At 34.7% G+C, this 21,566-nt stretch overlaps 1 protein-coding gene across 2 annotated transcripts in view; it reads right to left on the bottom strand.

The window, feature by feature from the left end:
- whd (carnitine O-palmitoyltransferase whd) overlaps positions 1-21,566 on the bottom strand; it is a 99,999-nt gene that overhangs the window by 66,017 nt on the left and 12,416 nt on the right. For both annotated transcript variants that reach the window (XM_088260970.1, XM_088260971.1), the window contains exon 2: positions 14,757-14,905. In XM_088260970.1, coding sequence (XP_088117096.1) covers positions 14,757-14,897 — 141 coding nt within the window. In that variant the 5' untranslated portion in view covers positions 14,898-14,905. The remainder of the gene's footprint in view (positions 1-14,756; positions 14,906-21,566) is intronic.

Here is a 21,566-nt window from a genome sequence, read left to right as displayed (position 1 = left end):
TACTAAACATTTGTGTAAATACTAATGCTTTTCACTGCCTTCACCGGGGTACTTCTAGAAAATTTGGTGGTGGATTTATAAACTTGTATTTATTTAGATTGGCAGTGACAGTGATATTGAAAGCTTTTAAATGTAAATTCACAGTAAAAACGAGATACAATTTCGTTTCATATTTTCAATAAATTTCGCAATTTTTTTTTCATTGCTTTGCAAGAGCAGATCTGTCAGGAAGCCTAGATGCTTCTGTATCTGATCTGGGAATGCGATGGGACAGCTTTCAATCTATGTTTCGATGCATTCCGCATGATTTTAAAAACACAGTACGATTATACCGTAGTCATACAGGAGAAAGTGACCAAATGCATTGTTTTACAAAAACGTGACCATTGACTATTTGATATCTTACTAGCTTAATATTGCCCTGAAAAAATCCCAAAGGATTTTAAACTTGGAAGTATAATATACTGACTAGATAAAAATGACTAACTGCATTGGTGTTTATTTTCTTGCCAAGCAATAGTGATTTGAATAGCCCTCCTGAACATTTTACGTTTTGGTAGTTGGTCACTTTCTCCTGTACGACTACGATACATGAAAATGATGCGGAATGCATCGAAGTACGTATCACAATAGATGATAAGAAATAGTAAAACTAAAAGTACCCGCCTCCGTGGTGTAATGGTTAGCGTGTTTTTAACTACCATGCTGGAGATCCCGGATTCAATTCCCAACGGGGTGGGAGAAGATAAATATTATTATCAACCTGGTCTGGTCACTGAAGCGTAGGGTCACCTTGCGTTCATGAAAGTAACAATCAAAATAACTCTGCCTCAATACGATGCAGTGCCCTATGCACCATTGGGTGCGGGTTAACAAGGATTATTAGAGTAACAAGGGTTAAACAGAGAAAACTTAAATTTAAAATGGATAGTCATTAATTTCTACAAAATGACTGCCGAGTCAATTAATGAAAAGATTGTGAGTATTTTTTTAAATTTTAGATTGAATATCAACATTTTAAACAAAGCCACCGCGCACAATCAATAAAGTCAATTTAAAATAATCATTACGCTTCAAACGTGGGGCTAACTATCAACGTACGTGCATTAAGAGTTTAAAGAGTAAATTAAATGTAAAGGTATTCAAATATTTCTTCGACAAATCACACGTTTAGCAAGGGTGGCTCATCTCGCGGATCCGAAGCGTTATGCTAAATAAACAGCGAGCAGATCAGACAATCAATCTCGTAAATTTATGCTGACACCTCAAGGCTCGGTATGAACGAATCCAATTAAATAATGCAAAGCGTGTGCCTCGCTGATCGTGGACAGCGCTTGGTGGAATTCAAAATTTAAATATATTCAGCACCTCGAAAAGTTACAATAACAATTCAAACCATAGGTGGTTGTTTCGAAAGATTTATTTACATATAATATTCTAATATCATTGAATGCTGGACGATGTATAACATCTACTCTAGGCAACTAGAAACTGCTGAAAAGCTGGAATGTCCCTTAAAGACATTGAAAGCTGTCCCGCCGCATGCCCAGATCTGATACAGAAGCACCTAGGCTTCCTGACAGATCTGCTCTTGCTAAGCATTTTTTTGTTGTTTGAACTAAGTTGCGAAATTTATTGAAAATGCGAAACAATATAAAATTGTATCCCGATTTTACTGTGAATTTACATTTAAAAGCTTTCAATACACCTGTCACTGCCAATCTAAATAAATACAAGATTGTAAGTCCATCACCAAATTTTCTAGAAGTACCCCAGTGTAGGCAGTGAAAGGGATTAGTGTTTAGTTCAATTAGTCAGATAGATCCGATTCCGACTCGACGTTGGCCGGTACACAGATGCCCACAACCCCGACCAGCATAGCAGACAGACACGGAACAGTCCCTTAGAGACAAAATAAAGAGTTCACGCATTCGTACAAGCCTGGGTGTAACTGATACCAATAGAAAGGTATAGAAGAGGCAATTACGCACATAGGACGCAGAGAACCTGAACATATTGTAGACCAGGCGATCGCCATGGATCTTCCTCGAAATAAATCTGAAGGAAGGCCGAAAAAATCATGGATGCTGCGGAAAGATAACATGGTTCTAAGGCATGATCTAGGTGACGTTGTATATGATAGAAGGACCTACAACCTGAGGACGAGAAAAGCTGTCCCCAACAGCCTACAAAGATGATAAGTTGGGATGGAGCCAGGAAGAAGATGTATTCAAATATCAAATACATCAGCGCATATGATTTTAATTAAAACATTAGTCTTGTACATGTATGTATTATTTATTTGGATTGGCAGTGGCAGGGACATTGAAAGCTACTAATTGTAAATTCGTTTAAATGTAAAACGTTTACTAATAATGTTCGCAACTTAGTTCATTACGTGAAATTGCTTTGCAAGAGGGGTCTGTCAGAAAGCCTAGACGCTTCTGTATCGGGTCCGGTAATGAGGTTGGGAGAGCTTTCAATATACGTATATATGAAACTTGTTACTCCGCTTTGCAGGGAACCAATCAACAGTGCTAATCAGCTCTGACGTTTTATTTTGTGATCATTATTTCGTTAATTTCACCCTTTGTCTTGCGCCCCACGCTGCCTTGGCGTCAATTAGGCGCTCGAAAAAATCATAAACGACCAAAATCGCGTGTGATAAACATTTCATACAGTTATTAATGTGCCAACAGTGCTATGGAAAGGACGTGTAGTATTGTTTGCATGCTGGTGTAAAGATTGTCCTGACGAAGGGACGGGTACGTCTCGAAACCGATAGACAACGGTGAGTGGCTCTATACTAATATTACTAACATTTAAAAATATGAAAAATTATAAAAAAATATGAAAGTACAAAATAATGCCGTCTTATTATCTTATTTTTTATGTATTTATTTATATAATAAAATAGATGTGGAAAAAAAAAAAAAATTTGGAGAAAAGCTCTTGCAATATTTCGCCTATGCCCAAATTAACCAGAGACCTGACATATATATTATACGAGTAAAATAGAACCCAGTCAGGGATCTGAAATGAATGGAATGAAAAAATATTTTATGGAAAGAAATTTGTGGAAGTGATTAGTTATATTTTCTCATTTTTTCCTTTAAACATGCTTCTTACCTTATGTTTTTTATATGCCTTTTCACTATACCCGTTTATTAAATGCTTTATATTTTACATTCTGCCCTGTGTTTTCCTATTTGATTTTCAGTCTAGCTAACCTTAATACCTTAATCTTAATGGAGTGTGATGCTCACAACATCGACTCCCTGAACCCGCAGGAGATGCAAAAAAGCGGAGTCGTCTCAAAATTATACATGGACTACCTGGAAAGTTTAGTTTTGGAGATGAAAAACTACAATGAAGGAGGATAAACGTCGGAGCCGGATAATACTTACGGAGCTCAATGCAGTGGAGTGAAGCGGCTGAACGCTGCTCTAACCTCTTTTTCTCTCCCAGATAATGCATACCCGAAAGCACTAAAGCAAAAGTGCAAGAATCCCGTACCCGTAACATGACCTTGCATATATAAGCAGGGTGCAAAAAAATGTGAGAGGGAAAAAAAAAACCTTAATCCAAACTAACTAACTAACTAACCATCACGCCGCTTCCCCGCAGGGGTAGGCAGAGAGAATAGAGCGCCACACCACTCTGTCCTTGCAAACATTCTTCGCCTCTTCCACGTTCATGCATCTCCTCATACATACCCGCCGATTGTTACGACTCCTAACCTGACCACTTTCAAGTATTTGGCATACCTGATCGTGCCATGTTTTTCTCGGTCTTCCTCTGCTTCTTTTCCCGCTAACATTCGCCTCATAAATTTGTTTTACCGTTCTTTCCTCACTCATTCGTTCTACAAGTCCAAACCATCTCAACACACCTTTCTTGATTTTATCGATAATGCTTATCTCAGCTTTGCATTCCTTCCTTATTTCACTATTCGCACATCTATCATACATCGTTTTGTTACACATTCTTCTGAGAGTTTTTCGACTGCATTCAGTCTACTTTCTTAAAAACCTTAATCCCATGTCCCAAAATGAGTAATGGAAATCACTCATCGGGAATATTATACATATATGTAACTTATGTATGTAATATATTTAAATAAATAAATGAAATCAATTAATTAATTAATTAAAAGTAAATTATTAGATGATTCTAGCAAAACTAAAGCTGGAATCTAGAATATCAGTCGTTTATGTCTCATAAACACGTTTTCATCCGAAATGGGCCGAAGAAAGTCAGGCTATATGTGGAGTGGTGTGGAAACAGAAGCGGTTTGTCGCTACCGGTAATTGATTACAGTGAATAGATAACGATTTACCCATACATTGTTCAAATACACCTGCAAAATCCCATGTCTGCATTAAAATTTATATTAAATCCCACTTAAAACCCTAACAATATCTTATGTGCAATTATTATTATAATTTTTGTATTTATTTTATTTTATTTATTTATTTATTTCATAGATACATCATAGATACATATTTATTTCATAGATACATTTACTATATCGCTCACTCCTTTCAAGAACGTCATAAATCAAAAAACTTGATTTTTCTGGAGAACGTTTTTAAAGTATAAAAATATGATACAATGTATTAAAAATAAATATCAAGCCACTTACTTAACTTTTTACTGTGCGACAGATCTTTTTAAGTAAAACATGATGGTTTTTTCTCCATTTGAAAAATATTTAGTATTTTTTTTTAAATAATTAAACAGTACCTTTTCTTCTCAATGCAAAAACAACACTTTCGGCCCTGTAGCGAGTAAATATTAAGTTAAAAATATGCCTCTTTTGCTGGGATATAGTGCATTATCAGGGCATTCCGAAAACATGCACAACTGAAAAATGACGATTTTTGATTTATGACGTTCTTGAAAGGAGTGAGCGATATGTATTACGGCTCTTTAGGCATGGCCTGTGTTGAGCCGAAATACTTACATGTTAATACAATTTTTATTTAATTATTTATTTATTATTACTTGTTTTTTTTTTTTTTAATTATTAGATTATATACATTACATACAAGAGACGCAATAATAATTTATCTCTTGTATGTAATGTATATAATCTAATAATTAAAAAAACAAACGAACAAATAATAATAAATAATACACCGCTTAAATTAATACAATTAGAATTCATTTTTAATTTATTCAATTTATTTCGATGTTTGATAGATGTAGAATGATGAAATACGGAAAGAATGCAAGGCTGAGATAAGCATTATCGATAAAAAAAAAGAAAGGTACGTTAAGATGGTTTGGACATGTGGAACGTATGAGTGAGGAAAGAACGGTTAAACAAATTTATGAGGCGAATGTAGTTGGAAAAAGAAGCCGAAGAAAACCGAGGAAAACTTCAGGCACAATCAGGTATGTCAAATACTTGAAAGCGGCCGGGTCAGGAGTCGTTATAATCGTCGGGTATGTATGAGGAGATGCATGAATGTAGAAGAGGCGAAGAATGTTTGCAAATACAGAGTGGTGTGGCGTTCGATTCTCTCTGCCTACCCCTCCGGTGAAGCGGCATGGTGGTTAGCTAGTTACATAGCTAGTAAGTTAGCGTGTATATTGTCAAGTACACGATTGAAAGCAATATAATATATCAATCTTTATCTCTCTCTAGTATAAGTATGTTGTCCATGACAGTAGATTAGATATCCCATCATTTGTTTTGTCAATAATCGAATAATTGAGTGCAGACCCAATTTGCCATTAGTGATGCCCGTGGAGAGGATAATTGGTCTGCTGATAGCCCGACAGAGATAGAGAGGAGGACGCATTTCATTTTAGGATTTCTAGATGTCATTTTTGTCCGCCTCCGTGGTGTAATGGTCAGCGTGTTTAGCTACCGTGCTGGAGGTCCAGGGTTCGATTCCCAGGGGGGGTGAAAATAAATATTAGTGATTTTACACTGTAATGTTTATTTAATAGTGGCCGATATGGGTCAGAAGGCAAGTTCCATAAATATAGCGAAATTTGAAATACAACGCTGTTTTTAAGTATTTTTTAGCACGGTTTTCAAGTATGTTTGTATTTTAAACAATGAAACCCACAATTGGCATTCCGATAGAGTATTTATTTTTAAATCTTATAAAATTGGATCTGGCGGATTTTGAAAGTAGGCGACACAAATATGTATTTGCGAAGACGCCATAGAAAGTTTAATTGAAAAGAGTTTCGAAAACGTTTTATATACGGAGGGGACTTCAAGGTTTTCAGCGTATTCAAACGGATAAGCAAGAAACGTGGTTGAAGTGCCTATAGCAGCAATATCGTACCACGTTTTAAAGTGGTATTTTTAGTTTGAATCAAAACCACTTCTTCAAAATTATTCTTAAACGAACACTCAGTTACACAATTCATAACATTAAGTAGTTATTTTTAGCGCCTCAAACGCGTCGCAGTGGGTCGACGCAGTGCAAATTATGAAATATCAAGAATTAACTAACTATGTAACTAACCATCACGTCGCTTCCCCGCAGGGGTAGGCAAAGAGGATAAATGAATTACCGCATCACTCTGTCTTTGCAATCTTTCATCGCCACTTCCACATTCAAGCATCTCCTCATACGTAGGTACGCGCCGATTATTTCGAGTTGTAGTATTTTACACACTTGATCATGCCAAATTTTCCTCGGTCTTAATATGATATGAACGTTGACAATTAAAACATAATGTGATTTGAAACAAAGCAGTTAGATGAAAAGTTGGCGCTTCAAATATATATATATATATATATATATATATATATATATATATATATATATATATATATATATATATATATATATATATATATATATATATATATATCAATTATGCCGTTGAGAGTGTATTTATATATATATATATATATATATATATATATATATATATATATATATATATATATATATATATATATATATATATATATATATATATAAATACACTCTCAACGGCATAATTGAGGCATACAGTACCGCATCAAACTGAAGCAATGTAAAGTTGATTGTTAATTATGTGAAGGCAAGATGATATTCTTTCGCTTCAGGTGCCAGTCCGGGGCAATAAAGTAAATAAACATTATAATCTGTGTTTCAAATGATGTTTTGGTATCTGCTTTATAGAGTTGTAACAGTAGTAGTCTAGATTCGTTTATGTGACGTCATTCGTTATCAACTTACGAAAACAACGTTTTAACGGAGGTGAATTTTGCAAAAGAAAATGATGAATGAAAATATTGATTATATCGGCTGCTGTAAATACAAAACAAGTCTTACACAATACTTTATGGGTTGAGTTAATAAGATATTCCTCCCGAGTGATAATACCGTATTAGTCAATGTTAGCACAACGTGCTTCATTCGCAAGAGATCATCTCCCAGATTTATCTGTTCCACACGTGACAGCCTTTTGTGTGTTTTCATAATATTAATTTGCTTAGGTGCGAGTGTTGGATTATCGTTGTGTCTCAAATTCAATCGTCATGTTGTACAATCGTAATCAATAGACTTTGCCCCTATACATTTTTATGTAATGAAACAATGAAAGGTTATTACGTTTAATACTTTCTGAGGTTATTTACACACCGGGATATAAAGCCGATGGCCTTGTGGTTTGGCGTGATTCTGACGACCCGCTCTCCGCGGAATATCGTAATGGCACTTTCAGGTTATATTTTCTTTTTTTTCTTTTAAATTTTAAATTTTATTTAAGTATTTCATAGATACATTTTTTACTATATGTATTACGGATCTTTAGGCATTTAATCTCTTCAGGCTCTTACATGTTAAAATACAATTTTTTTTTATTTATTATTATTTGTTTTTTTTATTATTATTATTAGATTATATACATTACACTAACAATTACAATTTACAGTATAAAGGTTTAATAATAAAATAATTACACCTGGACTTTATTAATTCACTTTCTACCTTGTCCCTTCCAACGACAAGCAACCATCGACGGACACTGTTCTTAAAGACATGATCACTACGGCATTATAAATTATTGCATTATAAAGACTGAAAACGTTGTACGATCAACTTTATACGATGTACGTTAAAACTAGCACGATCAGGTATGTCAAATACTTGAAAGCGGTCAGTTTAGGAAAGTCGAAATAACCGTCGGGGGATGTGTGAGGAGATGCATTAATGTGGAGGAGGCGAAGAATGTTTGAAAATACAGAGTGGTGTGGCATTCTATTGTATCTGCCTACCCCTGCGAGGCAGCGGCGTGATGGATAGTTAGCTAGTTAGCTGTATGATAGATGTTCAAATGATGATATAAAGAAGGAATACAAGGCTGAGATAAGCATCATCGATAAAATCGAAAAAGGTGTGTTGAGATGGTTTGAGCACGTGAATCGAATGAGTGAATAAAGGATAGTAAAACAAATTTATGAGTCGAATGTGGTTAGTAATGGAAGCAGAAGAAGATCGAGAAAAACTTGACATTATCAAGTATTTCAAATACTTGACCTAAATCACAAAGTGTATGTATGAGGAGATCCATGAATGTGGTATGAAGCGATTCCGTGAATGAGACGATCGTTGGCAAAGACAGATTGGTGTGGCGTTCTATTATCTCTGCCTACCTCAGCAGGGAAGCGCGTGATGGTTAATCAAATTTTATTTAGTGTAATAACTGAATCTTCCAAAAAAATCCCGCCAGTATATTTATTTATTTAGTTTTTTTAAAAGGCGTTTATTGTCATTGATCATTATTTCTGCCATTGAATACTAATATAACATTGACGGTAGTCAATATAGCGAATAGCGGTAGTCAATATAGCGAATTTACCTTGCTACAGAATATTATAGACATCCATATATTGCCCTTGCAAACTATTACGATGTACTGTACATATAGGTAAAGACTATAATCTTATATTTTATTTACCTATCATGATACCATTTGGTTTATATATATATATATATATATATATATATATATATATATATATATATATATATATATATATATATATATATATATATATATATATATATATATATATATATATATATATATATATATATATATATATATATATATATATATATATATATATATATATATATATATATATATATATATATATATATATATATATATATATATATATATATATATATATATATATATATATATATATATATATATATATATATATATATATATATATATATATATATATATATATATATATATATATATATATATATATATATATATATATATATATATATATATATATATATATATATATATATATATATATATATATATATATATATATATATATATATATATATATATATATATATATATATATATATATATATATATATATATATATATATATATATATATATATATATATATATATATATATATATATATATATTAATTAAACAATACCACTTAATGAGTTTTATTACGCACGACTATTTTCGTAAACTTTGTCCGCCTCCGTAGTGTAATGGTCAGCACGCTCGGCTACCGTACTGGAGGTCCCGGGTTCGATTCCCAGGGAGGGTCAAATAAATATGAGTGATTTTTTCACTCTAATATTTATTCAATATTACCCTGGACTGGTACCTGAAGCGGAGGGCTGATCACCTTCCCTTCATGTGTTAATGATCAGGATAACACTGCGTTTGTATGATGCAGTGTCCTATGCACCATTGGGTTGTGGATAAGGATTTGAATGAATGAATTTTCGTAAACTACAGATTTTTTATCTACAGGTGAAAAGTAAAACATAAATTTTAATTTTCACATGTAGACGAAAACATCTGTAGTTTTCGAAAAAAGTCACATAATGAGTTTTATTTCATTACATACGAATAGTTTCGTACACCACAGATGTTTTCATCTACAGGTGAAAAGTAAAACTTTAATTTTAATTTTCACATGTAGATGAGAACATCAGTAGTTTTCGAAAATAGTCGAATGTGATGAAATTAAACAAGTGCTTAATTTTTTTTTAAATAATTAACATGTTACCGCCGATTACCACAAAGTTAATGCCGATTCAATTAATAATATGGTTTTAAAAAATTAACATTTAATGACTAACCATCGAGCCGAATATCCACAAAAGTAGGTGGAGAGAATAGAACGCCACTCTTTGAGAGCATTGTTTGCCTCTTTCATGACCTCATACACGCCCTAACACGGCGAAAACATTCTCTATTATTATTGTATAATAAGTACATTTTTATTGTATTGTTAAAAGTTATAAACCCTTGTAGATAATTAACAAGAGAAAAATTAAATAATAAAATATTTTAAAAAATTATTAAAAAAATTATTAAAATCTTTAAGCCATCTTCTGAATACTAACGAACTTTTTTTCACATTCTTACTATTCATTTTTCCATGAGGTTAGGAATTACATATAATTAAAATGAGTTTATAAACTTTACAAAACGTAAACGAACGAACAAGTCAATCACACACGTGCGAAGTATCTGAATGTAATCTCAACATTTTTACATTTTGAGTGTGTCCAAATACTTGTTCACAAAATCTGGATTTTCTCCAATTACAGGAGTTATTTTCTTATTATTTTTTGACAGAAAATATTTTCTGTGATCTATATTGTGTGATTATAATCCAGGATTCGGACCTCACATACTAATAAAAGAGTTTCTGCTTAGTAAAAAGCTTCTTTACATCTCACCAATAGATGTCTCTAGTGAATTTCTAGTGATTCAAGAACAAAGTTTCTAAATTGGTTCATACATATATATAAAACTTCCAAGAATTTGAGTAGTGTGGTTGTTAATAATGGGTAGAATTGGTGAATGTAACACGTGTGTAAAGTGATCACTTAAACTAGCCTATGACGGTCGTCAGCCCCGTAAATGCCCAGACTTCCACATTCTTCTTCATCTTTGATGAGATGTCAAAAAATAATATCATCATTTTTAGTTGGGCTAGTATTTCCATCTGTCACTAAAGATATAATAGTGACAGATGGAAATATAATATATAAAAGTGCAAACAAAACAAATATTCAAGTTCTGCCATCATGTTCTCCAAAAGTCAGAGTTGCAATATATTTTTTTTAAATGCGTTTTTCGACAACAATGTAACAAGTATCAACGATTTGCGCATTGCCCCCCCAAGACATTCAAATTGCCCCCCGATGGGGCGCACGTCCCACGTTGGGATACACTGCTTTAGACCAGTGTTCATCAAACTTTTTCTATTCAAGGTACACACCTGCCAAATCAAGAAATTTTAGAAGTACACCAAAGATAAAAACAAAGGTTATTTAATATTGATTGATTATTAAAATTAATACAACGCGAAAATATATATTACATACTTTGTTTAATGCAATATCTAAGCCTGCTTAACTGAGCACAGCCGATCAAAATTTTGAGCAATTGTTGATAAAGTTGCCCTCGTCTTTTCGTTGATCGTCCACAGACGTTCTTTCTTTTTTTAACTCTTACCACTCTGTAGGCCAGACATTATGGCCCGTAAGATTCTAGTAGGCAGCTCCGTGGGCCACAATGTCTGGCCCGGCGCAGATATAACTGTAATCACTGATTTCTCTATCACCCAAGTATATTCTACTAAAAAATATTTCAGATAAATACAGTTAATCTTATTTAACATGTCATACGAATTGCCAGACAGAGTGTCCCAAAATTAGGGAACCAAAATATTTATTTTAATGGTAGAAAAACGTCGCATTTTATTGATCAGCGTATCTGATCAGTTATTAGAAAAATGGTCAGAGTGTAAAGGGTTGTAGTTAGAGTCGAAAATACCAATTCGCACAAGAACGTCTTGGCAAATGGTAGAAGAATTGGAATGGCACGCTTTGAAAGCAGTGGACATTCATATGTTATATGCAGCCCAAAATGTGCTAGATCTGTTTCGGAAAATTTCAGCTTTAATGTCCGATCAGTTTTTAGCTCCGTGAATTATCGTTATCGGTGACTTTTTCCGCGGCACACCAGCTAATCACCACGGTACACCAGTGTGCCGAGGCTCACACTTTGCGGGACACTGCTTTAGAGGAAATGCACCATTCGAGAGCCCGCGATAGCCAAACAATCTACATACATTGTAAGTTTGGGTCACACGCTTACCCTCCGTTCTAGCCACAGGTGGTCACGAGGCGTCCACGCCCATTAACACATGTTTTCACTAATTTATCGCATGCAGTAAACAGACGTGTACAATGTAACAATTCGAATAAACTCATCTGGACAGCGGTTAACAAACGTTCAAACTAAACTACTTTTTCACGTACGCTCTGTCCGCACATACAAAATCCATTACCATTTGTAATTAATAAAACTTTTAATTTGTGAATACTGCTACTGATTAAAATCTATTGCGTCGGGCTGTGGTCCCGTGGTTAGTGTCGCGAACTCTTAAGTAAGAGTTTCTCGGTTCGAACCCACTCTACCACAATTTGATACCTATTTCTAATAATGAGCCGCTTAGTATGAAATTGAAGTATTTTTGTAAATAATAAAAACACAATTTTTTTTCTTTAAAATAAAAATAAAAATAATAAAAACGTGTTTCGATTCATTCGACATCATTATCAAAGTATAATGACGTAAATAATAATAGTAACAAAAACGATAGAATGACTAAAAAATGTATGTGGCGAATATATGGGAGAACAGAACGAGGACGGCCGAAAAAGAGTTGGCACGAACAGATCAATCAGAACCTAAAATCTGGTGGTGTCCACGTAATCGGAGGGCATGTATGACTAGATGTGCGGATGCGAAGGAAGCGAGGAGTGCATGTCAGGAGAGAAGAGTGTGGTGTTCCATCCTTTCTGCCTACCCCTGCGGAGAAACGGCGTGATGGTAGCAGTACTAGTAGTAGTAGCAGCATATAATTATTTTATTCACAACATTTAGAGTGTGTCCGAATACTTGTTCACAAAGATTTGTTAACAAGTATAGTGGAACCTCTCATAACGAGTACGATTCGTTCCGGAATATTACTCGTTAAGCGAAATATAAACTAATGCACTAGCGCGGAAGTCCTGGCTCACAAGTGTATGTCGTGGAAAGGGGACTTGTCCTTCTATGTAACTCGTTATGCGAAATGACGCTCGTTCAGAGAGTAACTTTTATTTTTGTTTATGCACGCTATGCGAATTACTCGTTATGAGAGGTTCCACTGTAAATGATCACACTCAAAATGTTGTGAATAAAACCAAACGGCTCATCGAACTAGCAGAAATAACCCGTATCGGGTCCGGTAAAATAGTGCTTGTGCACTAATGTGTATGTGTTTGCAGTAGTTTGTATGTGTGTGCACTAGTTTGTATGTTTTTGCACTAGTTTGTGTGTGTTTGCGCTAGTTTGTATGTGTTTGCACTAGTTTGTATGTGTTTGCACTAGTTTGTATGTGTTTGCACTAGTTTGTATGTGTTTGCACTAGTTTGTATGAGTTTGCACTAGTTTGTATGTATCCCGACAGGAAGCGTGTATGGGGCCTATTATCTCTGGCACCCTATGGCGAGACAATCCCCATGCGACGGGGACTGTACCCGCCGTACAATTGTTTTGTAATTCCGTAGGTCACAATCATTAAAAGCACAACTGGGATGTATCTGATATTCGCGTTTGATTCGATTGTCATTGTGAATGTCAATATGGTTGCAGTCGGGAGACACAGGCGTCCAATTGGAGTGGGATTGCCCCTAATTAGATACGGCCAAATCTAGCGCTAAAATCCGAACAGGGTGTTTCGAAATCGTATCGCAAAATAATAAAATTTAGCGACATAAAAAATGTGACAAAAAATTTCACACAAAATAAATACATTAAAAATAAAAACAAATTGAAATCACAACAAAGATGAATAAGAATATGGAAGTCTGGGCATTTACGGGGCTTACGACCTGTCATGGGCTTGATTATGTGATCACTTTACACACGTGTAACATTCACCAATTCTACCCATGATTGACAACCTTTCCTCATTCCAACATAGATAGCTGTATTAATTTCACACGTACTGTGCCACGAGATTGATCAATATATTTTTAAGTTCCAAAAATATCAGTAGTACGGTTGTCAATCATTGGTAAAATTTATGACTGTAACACGTGTGTAAAATGGTCACCTAAACCAGCCTATGATGCCGTAATCCCCGTATATGCCCAGACTTCAAAATACTTCTTCATCTATGTTGAGATGTCAAAAAATTATGGAAAAAACGAGTACAACATTTTGAGTGTGTCCAAATACTTGTGTTGTACATACAAATATAAAAGTTTCTGATCAATAAAAAAGCTTCTTCATCTCACCAATAGATGTCTCTAGTGGAAATTCTAGTAATTCAAGTACAACGTTTCGAAATTGGATCATATACATATTGAGAATTGATTTTGAGTAGTGTGGTTGTCAATCATGGGTAGAATTGATGAATGTTACATTCGCGTAGGGTTTTTAATTTGCCACTTTCCCTACAAAAGTGTATGCTTTGACTTTTCCTTAATATAGAGAGAGTGAAAGTAACTTCAATTTTCTAAAAGGAGTCGATGCGCATAGCGCAGTTACTCCAAAGTGTAAACTTGTGTCCCATCAGGAACAATTAAATGTCGATTTTTTTTATTTTAAGATGAGTGTTAAAACCAGCCTATGACGGTCGTAACCCCGCAAATGCCTAGACCTCAGACCTTGAAGACAATGTCAAAAAATAATGGAGAATAACAGTATAAATGAATTGGTACATACCCTGAATCTGGCGAGCCTCTTCTTCCACGAGCGGACTCCAGACTCCCAGACGAGCGAGAGCACTTCCCGGTCGAAGTTCACGTCCCATCCCTCGTGGGTGATGGCGAAGGAGAAGGCGACGGCGGAGTGCGCTTCTGCCATGGTTCAGGCTGGAACAAGGACAGAACGTTCGTTACCGGAAGGAACTCGTCTGCATACCAGGCGGCATGCGGGACAAGCCTACAAGTTACCACCTTTGGATAATGTCACACCGAATACACAGATTTGTTTCTCTTTATTATCGCTTCTGCCATGGTTCAGGCTGGAACAAGGGCAGAACGTTCGTTACCGGAAGGAACTCATCTGCATACCAGGCGGCATGCGGGACAAGCCTACAAGTTACCACCTTTGGATAATGTCACACCGAATACACAGATTTTCTATCAATTAGTGGATTTTGGTTACTTCTAGCTAAAAACACTTTAATTTATTTTGTGTATCAAATAAATACATTCAGATTGGTGCGGTGTGATAGGTGTGATTATTTTTTTAAATCTCATAACGAGCATAATTCGTTAAACAAAATTATGAGGCGAATGTAGTTGGAAAAAGAAGCAGAGGACGACCGAGGAAAACTTGGCACGATCAGGTATGCCAAATACTTGAAAGTGGTCTGGTTAGGAGTCGTAATAATCGGCGGGTATGTATGAGGAGACGCATGAATGTAGAAGAGGCGAAGAATGTTTGCAAAGACAGAGTGGTGTGGCGTTCGATTCTCTCTGCCTACCACTGCGGGGAAGCGTGATGGTTAGTTAGTTAGTTTTTTTTAAATATCCATTCTTTCTAAATAAACTACATAATTTAAGGATTGGCTACCCTATCTTACAACCCTACTCTACTCCCTACCCTGATTGAACACTCTGTGCTCGCCACTGACTACGGCCTGGCCTAGCAACGGCATCCTAGCAACCACCGCGGTTGCTATGGAGGCGTTATTCACCCAGCCAAATCTGCTGTCAGTATTCCCCGGTGACGCCATTCATAACGAACAACGGGAGTGAAACAACAACAACAACTACTACTACTACTACTACTACTACCATCACACCGTTTCTCCGCAGGGGTAGACAGAGAGGATGGAACGCCACACTCTTCTGTCCTGACATACACTTCTCGCCTCCTTTACATCCATACAGTCTAGTCATACATGCCCTCCGATTACGCAGACTTTTGACACTGCCAGATTTTAGGTTCTGATTGATCTGATCGAGCCAAGTCTTTTTCGGTCGTCCTCGTTCTGTTTTCCCTCTCTCATTCGCCACATATGTTTTCTTAGTCATTCTCTCGGTATCCATTCGCTCCAAATGTCCATACCACCGTAAAGAACTCTTCCTAATCTTTTCAATTATTCCTCGTTCAACTAAATTTATAATAATAATTCATGGCACCTTACAAGGTCCAGAGCACTACTTAGCTTTGAGAATAGGTGTCTGCGAATAATTTTAGGCGTGCGGTGGTTTGAATTTGTGAGGAATGAAGAGATAAGGCGAAGGACGCAGCAAATCTTGGTCACAACTGTCGTCAAGAAAAGGCTATTCAGTTGGCTTGGCCATGTACTGTCTATGCCTCCCGAAAGCCGCCATCAAGCTTGCCTCTTTTACAAGGCATCAGGTTCCCGACCACTGCTGACAATTCGTCGGCAGTTCTCGTCAGAACTCCAGGACGCGGACCTGACTTGGGAGGATGCAAACTGGCAGCCCACAGAAAAGCCTGGAGACAGTTTGTGGTTTAATATAAAAATAATTCTGACAATATTTTGAGTGTAACTGTTGTACACACTTACTAAATTTAACCGTAAAAATCTTTAATATTGCGTAGAATATTCAAGATTTAATTGATTTAACCGTAAAAATCTTTAATATTGAGTAGAATATTCTAGATTTAATTGATTTAACCGTAAAAATCTTTATTATCGAGTGCAATATTCAAGATTTAATGGATTTAACTGTAAAAATCTTTAATATTGAGTATAATATTCAAGATTTAATTGATATATCAGCATAGATGAAGAATTGTATACATATGTATATGTAATCTGTAAAGTGACTCTAACCAGCCAATAAGAGACCGTGAGCCCTGGAAATACCATATTACATTAGGTTGAGAATTAATTATACTAGGTTATAAAATGGAAAAACACAATGTAAGTGCTTTAAATATCAATTATAAATTCTAATTCGCATAAATTGTATTTATATACGTACGAGTATGACTATTAATTAGACTTGAGGAAGAAGCAGTTTCCTAAGACACCCGTCGTCATTATAAGATACACATAAAGTGATTTAATAACCGAGTTATTTTTTAAAGTTATAAAATGGAAAAATACAAAGTGCTTTAAATATCAATTATAATTCGCATTAATTGTAAATATGTAGATACATGTAAGTATTGAGAACTATTGAGCACGAAGCTATTTGCCACGAGACCCGTCGACATTATAAGACATATAGGAAATTTGTGACAATTGTTTCTTGTTATGGCATTTTTAAACTAATGTTTTTTTAAAAATGCCATAGTTTGAAAATGACATTTCAGACATTATTTTGAAAATGTCATGATAAGGCGAAACAACTGTCGTAAATTTTATTTTCACGTGTTTTTTTAACAATAGAATACAATTCAGTACACTAAAAAAATCAGTGATTGATTTTGTCATTTACAATATATTTATATATTTTTTACATGTTTGCTTTAATGTTTCTAAATTTTGTACCTATTTATTCCAACCACTTTGTAGAGTACACCCATACCCCGCTATACGGCCGCTCTTTATACGGCATTTCGCTATATACGTTATTTCGGCCTAAAATGTTTCGCTATAACGGCAAGAAAACTTTTTTTCTATGTCGATATATCTATTTTATTTATTGTTTCGGCATTAACTTTGTGGTAAGACATGTTACAATGATTAAAGAAAACACTTGTTTTTTACCACTTGAGTTTTATTATAGACTACATGTTTCAGAAGTTAAACTTCCATCATTCAGGTCTGTATAATAACTGTGTTATTATACAGACCTGAATGATGGAAGTTTAACTTCTGAAACATGTAGTCTATAATAAAACTCAAGTGGTAAAAAACAAGTGTTTTCTTTAATCATCGATATTTCTACATGTTGCCAATCACTGAAGAACGAAATCGACAAGAAGGCAAGACAAACAACGTTGGACAATTTTTTTTAAGCCAGGCCCATGACATGAAAAATGATGACGACAGTGATTTGCAGGTTACCATTTCTTTATCGTCTTCAGATAAAAGCCATTTAAAAAATATATGTATGTATACAAACACATATTTTATATAACATGAAGTTGTTTCATTTTTGTTTATGGACTATTGTTAGTTTTTTAACTAAATTATTATTTTATGTACAAATGTACTTTTATGTACTTTTATGTATGTATTTTTTATTTAAGTGAAATAAATAGACAAAATGCATCTGAATGATAAACCATGTTACATATTTAACAAATTTGGTACCGACCCAATAGAATTTATATTAGAATAATTGTATTCCTTTTACGGCTTTTCGCTTTGCGGCCAAGTTTCGTGGAACATATCTAGGCCGTCAAGCGAGGTATGGGTGTACTGACTGGAGAAGCGCTTCGTTGTGATTAAATCATATTAGCGTAAGACAGACGTACGAGAGAATAGCAATATTTGAAGTCAGGCGGAACAAAAATCCTCGGCGAGTTCGTGTTACTCGATGCCTAAATGTATCTTATATACCAGGAATGGCTAACCTTTTTTAGAGTGCCAACAATTTTTTTTTTCACAATATAATAAATGCCGCGTACCACATGCCATGAAAATAAAAATGCATCAATTAGTATTTTTTTTATTCATTTTATATATTTACATTTTTATTCATAACGTAATACATTTGAATCATTTATACATATGGAGAACTTTTATATTTCGATTCGCTGTGCCTCTCCATAAAAGAGACTATGCTCTTGTGCTTGGAGAGGGACTTACACTCGTGGTTTAATGTTATATAATAAAAGATATAATAGTTTTTTTTTGTATATTTTTCAAGATTTAAATGTATAGAGCTTTAATTTTTTCTTAAGTATTTTTATATCATCTATTTAACTTGTTTAATTGTTTGTGTAACTTGCGTAACAGATTTTTAATATAAATAAAGCATTAATACATCGATAAAAATAATTAAGTAATTTTTTTTGTTATGAGGTCAAGGGATCATTCGTCCCTTATGTCACTGCGATCATATTAGGTCTATTGTGACCTCCCTATGTATCATAACTCACTCTCAAGACCTACATGAGTCATGTAGCTCACGACCTGACTTGGTGGTAGGATCTTCACCTTCTCGGAGTCTAGTAGTGGTCCTCCAAGGATGTGACTTCGTTTGTGAGTACTCATTAATGGCAAAAAAATAGACTCAATAAAAAAAATGTAGAACCCTTAAAACTTCATTATTATTGATTTTTTTGTTGTTGGATGCTAGATGTCAAAAATTTTGACATCGGGTTCATAGATGGTAGCTTTTCATAGAATACAAGCAGTATTACTTTCGTCTGTATGTCCATTTTTTTTTTTTTTAATTGTATATTCACTTTTATTTTTTTCTCTTCATTCGCGTGCCTAAGGTTCGCCATCCCTGTTATATACGATACGCATGAAGCAACAAGGCGTAGCTCGTACAACTTGTCAGAGGGAAGATTCACAAATCTCTTGGAACATTTTGACATACCCGCCACGGTAATGAACGATGAAATATTCCGGCACACTACACTAGTAGGTGGAGGCCCCGCGATCTGTCTTGGGCTGGTTTATCTTTTTTAATTAATGTTTTACTTAGTAAATACCACTATTTCTTAAAATCTTCTGTGACACGTGTTTCGATGCATTCCGCATCATTTTCAAACACCGCATGTTTGAAACGTACCGTATGTTTCAAACACCGTATGTTGAATATACGGTGTTTGAAAATGATGCGGAATGCATCGAAACACGTGTCACAGAAGATTTTAAGAAATAGTGGTATTTACTAAGTAAAACGTTAATTAAAAATGGGTAGATTTTACCACAAAGTGACTGCCAAATCAATTAATGGTTTATCTTTATTTATAGATCAACCGTTTTAGTGTTGAGATTTGTTTGAGTGACCATAGACATCAACAAATAGAGCCGCCAATAATTTAGCAATGACATCAACATTAAAATAAGTCCATCGTTTCTGTGACGTCATTCATTGCCAACATACGAAAATAACGTTTTTTAGGAGGCGAATTTTCCAAAAGAAAATGATTAATGAAAATATAAATTATATTGGCTGTTATAAATACAAAACGAGCCTAATACAATCCTTTTTAGGTTGAGTATGTTAAATTAGATATTCCTCCCGTCTGACAATGATCCATTATCGAGAGCCAGAATAAGAGATTGAAGCTTTTGATTTTATTCAGCGGGCGTCGTGATAATTCATAAAAATGTCGCTTAACCAATCAGCAAATTATTATTCTTATAATCGTTCATTAAAAGTCGTTGCAGGGAGTTTTTTTTATTAAATAAAATAATAACCAGTATTTCTACAAGCCGGGGTCGTAAATCGTACCGCTGTCAAAAGAAAAATAAATTTATCTCAATGTTTAGTCAATTCTCAAAACAAGCTTTTTACCATTAGTATATACAATGCGCGGATTTTTTTGCACATATTTTTTAAAATTATTTTTATGCATAAAATACGTACTGGAACGTGATTAATATTTTTTAAATGTATATGTGTTACATATATGTTTTGCATATTTATTTTATCAACAACAAAAAAATGTACGCGAAATCGTGGCACATCCGACTAAAGAAATATATGGCTAAGTGTAAAATCTGTATAAAGCTGTTGTTTATTGAAATTCAGCAAAAATTAGCAGTTAGGCTTATTTTTAAGCAGAAAAGTAGAAAAATTTTATCACAAGCCACAAAATTTTCAAAGCATAAAAACACAATTTACGTAATGTATATAATTTTTTTTTAAAGTCCGCCTCCGTAGTGTAATGGTCAGCACGCTCGGCTACCGTTCTGGAGGTCCCGGGTTCGATTCCCAAGGGGGGTAAAATAAATATAAGTGATTTATTCACTGTAATATTTATTCAATACTACCATGGACTGGTACCTGAAGCGGAGGCCTGATCACCTTTCCTTCGTGTGTAAACGATCAACATAACACTGCGTTTATATGACACAGTGCCCCATGCATCATTGGGGTGCGGATAAGGGTTTTATTATTATTATATAAAAAAAATATTTTTAAAAACGCGATACGGTATGCAAAGAATAAATCCACTTACGAGTAGGCATAGGCTGTAAAACTTGTATTGTTGAAGCCTATGTAGGGCCATAATAAGCGGTGTTGTATAAGCCGTAGCTAGATTTCAGAGCCACTTGAACGTTGGGTAATTAAAAAAAAAAGTCACCAATAGGTGCGAGCCGCGTATGGGCCTTATTCGGCAAATCATCTCTAGATGCCAACCGCGTAAAGTATCACATACCTATCTTATATGGAGAGTAGCATTAATTGCATTAATTAAATAATATTTGATATTTTTAACTACAAGGTATCCGGCCGGATCTATGCGGTTTCCGGCTAGTTAGTAAAACAAGATACCGGATACCGGATAGCAGTGGCGTACGCAGATTAATTAATTAGGGTAGGCAGTAGAGTTAGGTGCTAAGGTAAGCTAAGTACCTACTACTTACTAGGTTAGGCAGTAGAGGTAGGTAGTAAGGTAAGCTAGGTACCACTT

The sequence above is a fragment of the Brachycentrus maculatus genome, unplaced genomic scaffold, assembly GCF_059751285.1.
Source record: "Brachycentrus maculatus isolate JH-2025_06_01 unplaced genomic scaffold, ASM5975128v1 h1tg000144l, whole genome shotgun sequence".
In the NCBI taxonomy this organism is placed as follows: Eukaryota; Metazoa; Arthropoda; class Insecta; order Trichoptera; family Brachycentridae; genus Brachycentrus; species Brachycentrus maculatus.
This window is presented reverse-complemented; position numbering and strand designations above follow the sequence as displayed.